This window comes from Larimichthys crocea, chromosome XIII (genome assembly GCF_000972845.2).
Source record: "Larimichthys crocea isolate SSNF chromosome XIII, L_crocea_2.0, whole genome shotgun sequence".
NCBI classification, from domain to species: domain Eukaryota; kingdom Metazoa; phylum Chordata; class Actinopteri; family Sciaenidae; genus Larimichthys; species Larimichthys crocea.
This window is the reverse complement of record NC_040023.1, coordinates 11,990,479-11,995,516: the sequence shown is the minus strand read 5'-3', so window position 1 is coordinate 11,995,516 and position 5,038 is coordinate 11,990,479. Positions and strand designations below refer to the sequence as shown.

The 5,038-nt window shown below is 49.7% G+C and overlaps 1 protein-coding gene across 4 annotated transcripts in view; it reads right to left on the bottom strand.

The window, feature by feature from the left end:
- LOC104930577 (glutamate receptor ionotropic, kainate 5) overlaps window positions 1–5,038 on the bottom strand; it is a 119,036-nt gene that overhangs the window by 1,808 nt on the left and 112,190 nt on the right. For 3 of the 4 annotated variants that reach the window (XM_027286591.1, XM_027286592.1, XM_027286593.1), the window contains 4 exons: window positions 4,371–4,536; window positions 4,048–4,273; window positions 1,884–2,012; window positions 903–1,123 (listed from right to left, as the gene is read on the bottom strand). In XM_027286591.1, coding sequence (XP_027142392.1) covers window positions 903–1,123; window positions 1,884–2,012; window positions 4,048–4,273; window positions 4,371–4,536 — 742 coding nt within the window. The remainder of the gene's footprint in view (window positions 1–902; window positions 1,124–1,883; window positions 2,013–4,047; window positions 4,274–4,370; window positions 4,537–5,038) is intronic. The other variant, XM_027286594.1, reaches the window with a different exon arrangement.

Below are 5,038 nucleotides of genomic sequence, written 5' to 3'. Positions count from 1 at the left end.
TTTTTTTTTAGAAAAGTAATTATTAATCAACAGTTTACAGTTACAGTTGTTGCATTTCCCAAAATGTACTAAATAAACTTTTACTAGACTTTTACTTTGAAGGTGTGGCAAAGTAAAGAAAAGAGAGGAAGCCAGACGAGCCATTAAGAGTTTCTCGCGAGTGAAAATTAAGAGAGCGAGGTGAGAGAGCAAAATGAACCATGTGAAGAACATGTGAACGAGGGAACGAAACAAGAAATAAGTTGAGGAGGCAAAAGAGAATAAAAATACAGCAGAGGGAAGGTGAGAGCTTAGTGAGCCCTTTTCAGGTGAGGTCTCGCAGCGCCGAACATATGACAGAGAGGAGTGCCACTCGCTGTGGTATAAGAAGGAGACGGTGGAAGGTGGGAAACAGGGAATTAGAGGAGGGGTGCAGGGGTGAGTAGCTACCCTGTGGGCCTCATTATTTTCCTGCTGTTAATTTCACTTGCACATTTTCTCACCCCAGTGCTGTTGATTGGAGAGAAGAACGCTTTGTCGTAGAAACAAAAAGACCCCTTGTTTCAGCTGCAAGCGCTGCAGTTAACACGATGAGGGAAGAGAAGCGGCATACGCAGGAGGACGTCGAAATGTGTGTGTGTTGTTTTTTTTGTTTTTTTTTATCTTCTTATCTTCAGCCAAGTATGTGTTAGTGTGACTGTTGTTTGTGGGAGTTGGGAGATCCTGTTGTTTTACTTCCTGTCACTGATGACCTGGTCCATGTTTAACCTTTGGCCCTGGGTCCCTTCCCCGTTGGAAACCACATGTCTCTCACAAACACACACACACGCACACACAAACACACACACACACACACACACACACACACACACACACACACACACACACACACACACACACACACACACAGGCGGATGACCTACTGAGGTGTCTGGGCTGAGGTTGAGGCCGGGGGCGGGGCAGGAGGTGGAGGAGGACGAGAGAGGAGGAGGAGGAGGAGGATGATGATGATGATGGTTTACCTCGTCCGTCTCGGCGGTGCGGCGCGTCGACCACACAAACTCCATGATGGCTACGAAGACGGCGATGATGAGGCCACAGATCAGGACCACGAAGATCCCGCCGATGTTCTCCATGCCAAGACCTGAAACACAAAAGATCCACGGTGACGCCGCGCGCTGTTTGTCCAGTTATCGTGCAGACATTTGAGAGATTCTTAGAAAGCTTGGAGCCGATAAATGATGTAAACAGAATCCTCGTGAAGCTCCACCTCAGCTGGAGGCTTTACACAGTCAAACCGACCCCCCATCACACCACACATGCTGTATACTGTGCTATCAGCAAGAGAGACACTTGATTGGTCTAAACGGGTCTTAATGTCTGGTGACAGAGAGCAGCTGATCAATACTTTGACTCCGACACGTTCCCGCAATGATCGACTCCTAAAAACACGATTTCGATCATCATGTATCGATGATCAAATGAAATGGAGATGTCTCATTGTACACCGAGAGAAGACGCGGTGAAAAAAGGCGTTCTCAGGATGTCGAGTCACTGTCCACTGGATCAGATGATCAATTCATGATCCCCAGAGGATGAATCCTATTCACTTTGAAGCTCAAACCACAGGACAGGGAGCAAACACTTCTGAACTTAGTTATTGGTTTGATTAATGGTTTAATAATGTGTGTATTGATTAGTGTCGGTGGCTGATCAGGCTAATTATCAGCTAATTATGTGTTTTTAGACTCCTCTCCTAATTAAACATGATGTGCTTGTTATTAACGATGTTATTTATGACTCCTGATTGAGGCTCCAAGTGACTTCAAGGTCTGGTAGTCATTTTCACATCTGTCCGTTCACTATCGAGGCTGAAAAGTGAGAATCGGTGCCGTGACACCCACCTTTGGCTCGGTGGTCCTCCTCTTTGGGGCACTGTCCTCCCTCCCACCAGCGCCTCTTCAGGATCTCCAGCCTGTTGCTCTCCTGCAGCTGTAAGATACCCAGAGTGATCTCGTCTCTGTATGGAGAGCCTGAGGAGGAAGAGGTCAGTCATGACTGATCATGTCGGATCATCAGCACCACACATGGATGAGACAGTGGGACACTCAGAGACTTTATGTAATTCATCCGTATATCATCATATCAAATCCTACAGTCCTGTGCTTTGCTTTCTCTGGGTCCTCAGTCCGGTGACCGGCAGCAAAGTTTAACCAGCGATCTGCAGATGAATGAGGTCATCACCATTTGGACCTTTGACACGTCGTGTTGATCAGCAGTTTAAACATTAAGAAGAATCAGAATTTTAGATTCATGCACATTAACTGAAGGACCTTTGTGTCTCGTATGTTCCGTGTTTTTATTGGACGATGAAGCCACAGTTCACCTGCTCACGTCTCGCCGTGCTCGTCATCGCCGCTCTGGGTTTTCCTTCCATGTGCTGATGAAGTGAGCGACGGAGCAGCAGCTGCATCTGTTATACAAATCAAACGCGCCCGCTGCGGTTCTGAATCTCAGTCTGCACCTGAGCTCTTCATCTGAGCGTGTTTCAAACTAAACATAGTCCCTCTGTGGACGGGACCAGCGCCGTCTCTGCTGTCAACCCCGTCCCCTCAAATTAGGTTTACTATTAATTAGCAACAGTTGACATGTTTTGTGAGCACGTTGCCATCTGGGTTACGTTTTTATTTTTACTGTAGAACATATCTGCTGCTTTCCCTCACTGACTGAATCTGCTGAACAGAACCAGGCTCAGCAGCCGGACCGGACCATGAACATTTGAATATTTGAAGGAAGTTATTGTTGACACGCACTGAGCGGTGATTCAGCTCCGTGCTAACGTCTGAGTCTGTGTTCCGTCATTAACATTTGGTCCGGTCTGGCTGTAAATTCTCGAGCCTTCATCGTCACCTCGTCCTCACTTCCTCTCCCCCGCTCCGCTCGCCCATCCATCTTCTTTCTTATTCCATTAAAAAGTGACGACAGCGACAGCAGCAGGAAGCGCCGGGTGTTTCTCAAGGTAGAAGATACGTCTTTGACAAAACGATGACACTTCCACTGGTTCCATGCTCCGTATTTCAGAGATACAGACTGATTCATGTGTCACCTCCTGACTTCCTCTTTGTGAGTTGATGGACGTCTTTCTTTGCCTTGGAAACCAAAAACCTCATCCGGCAACTTTCCAGAAGAGTGAGCAACTTCAGGACACACTGTTCTCATGAAATGACACGATGCTTACGTCACACTGGAAGCAGGAGTCTGAAACACTGTGAATGTTTGCTGTGATTTGCCTAATCACGTCTTCGTTAAGGTCATGGGCCTTCGTTGTCATAGTTACAGTAACATGATTAAAGCACCTCACGTTCGTTGCTGGTTGGAGACTTTCTGCTCAGGATGGTTTCAGCTGTGAAGCAGCTCAGAGTTCATGTTGTTGCTGATGCCAATCGCTCACTGTCAGTCAGCACCGTTAGCACGGGAGCAGACGTCTCCCGGGACACCTGGAGGTTGACTGACAGTCCGTCCTCCCCACAATCCTCCTCATCACCGTCCCGCTGCTCCCTCTCCTCTGCCCACATCTGTTCCTCCTCCCTCCATTAGCTATGCTAATCTCTGCACTAACACTTCACCAGAAACAAGTCGGAGGCGGAAGACGAGGCCAGGCCAGTCGAGGCCAGGCCAGGCCAGGCCAGGACAGGCCAGGCCAGGCCAGGACAGGCCAGGACAGGCCAGGCCAGGCCAGTCAACCCGATTAACTGCGAGAACAGAATTGAGACCTGAGGTACCGGACAGAATGGAACGCCGCCTCAACATGAGGGGACAGCGCCTGAACACAAACACTGAGTGAACACATGAAGGCGCAGGCGTTGGAAACATCTGCTGTAAACTCAAGCCAACACTGGTACTGTTAAACCTCCACGGGCCAGACTTAGAGCTGGTCTTAAGTTGAGTCGGTCTGATCCAGAACAGCGGGTCTCGCTCTGTAACTGGACCAAGAATAAAATAACAGACTTTGGCTATAAAACCTTTGGTACAGATTAATGTCATGATGCCCCACGTGTCCCAGCTCACCCAGCGGCATGCCGATGCCGTATCCTTTGGTGTCCAGCAGACCTCCGATCTGCGTCAGGTTGCAGTTGAGGCTGCGGTAGTACTCGTTCATGGTGCTCTCCATCAGGAAGGCGTACTTGGAGTTGAGGACTCGGGCGATGCCTTCCTCCGTGCTCTTCACGAACACGCTGGGCTGCTTGGAGTACATGTAGTTCCACATCCGCTGGTACGTCTGGTACCGCGAGTTCTGGGGGAGGAAAGAGGGGTGGAGGTGGAGGTGGAGGTGGAGGTCAAAGCTGAGGCTCAAACATGACTTCCATGTTCACATCTCGTCTCTGACTCACCATGAAGAAGGTCATGGTGGATCCTCCGTGGATGGTCCCGTACTGGATGTTGGTTTGGTCGGCCAGATCGTCCGGAGACTCGATGGGAACCTCCATCCTCTGCACCGTCAGGAACGCCGCCAGGTTGGCCGTGTACGACGAGATGATGATGAGCGTGAACGCCCACCTGAGAGGACCAGAGAAGAAGAAGAAGAAGAAGAAGAAGAAGGAGAGCGTTAACCTTTATTCACCCTGAGAAACTTTGAAAGCGTCGCTCCTCCATGCTCCTCCCTCTCCTCCCATCAGGAGCAGCACAGAGACAGATGGAGAGCTCTGCAGGAGGCGTCAGGAGTTTCAGGTAAAAATCATCAACCCAAACATGAACTCAGCTGCAGCAGAGAGGAGAGGACACCGCCGCTGCAGAGGAAACCAGACGGAAGTGATGAGAGAGGGAATTAGGATGAGAGGAGAGGTCTGAAGAAGGGAGGGAGGGAGGGAGAGAGGGAGAGAGGGAGAGAGAGAGAGAGAGAGGGAGGGATGGGGTGCGTCCTGTTCCGGGGCCAAAGTGTGTCTTTGTTTTAGGAACACTGTGAACCTGCAGTGAGGAGACACAGCTAACGGCTAACGCTGCCTTCAGTGTCTCCACCTTCACTTATTCTCACTGTGATGGTGTGTGTGTGTGTGTGTGT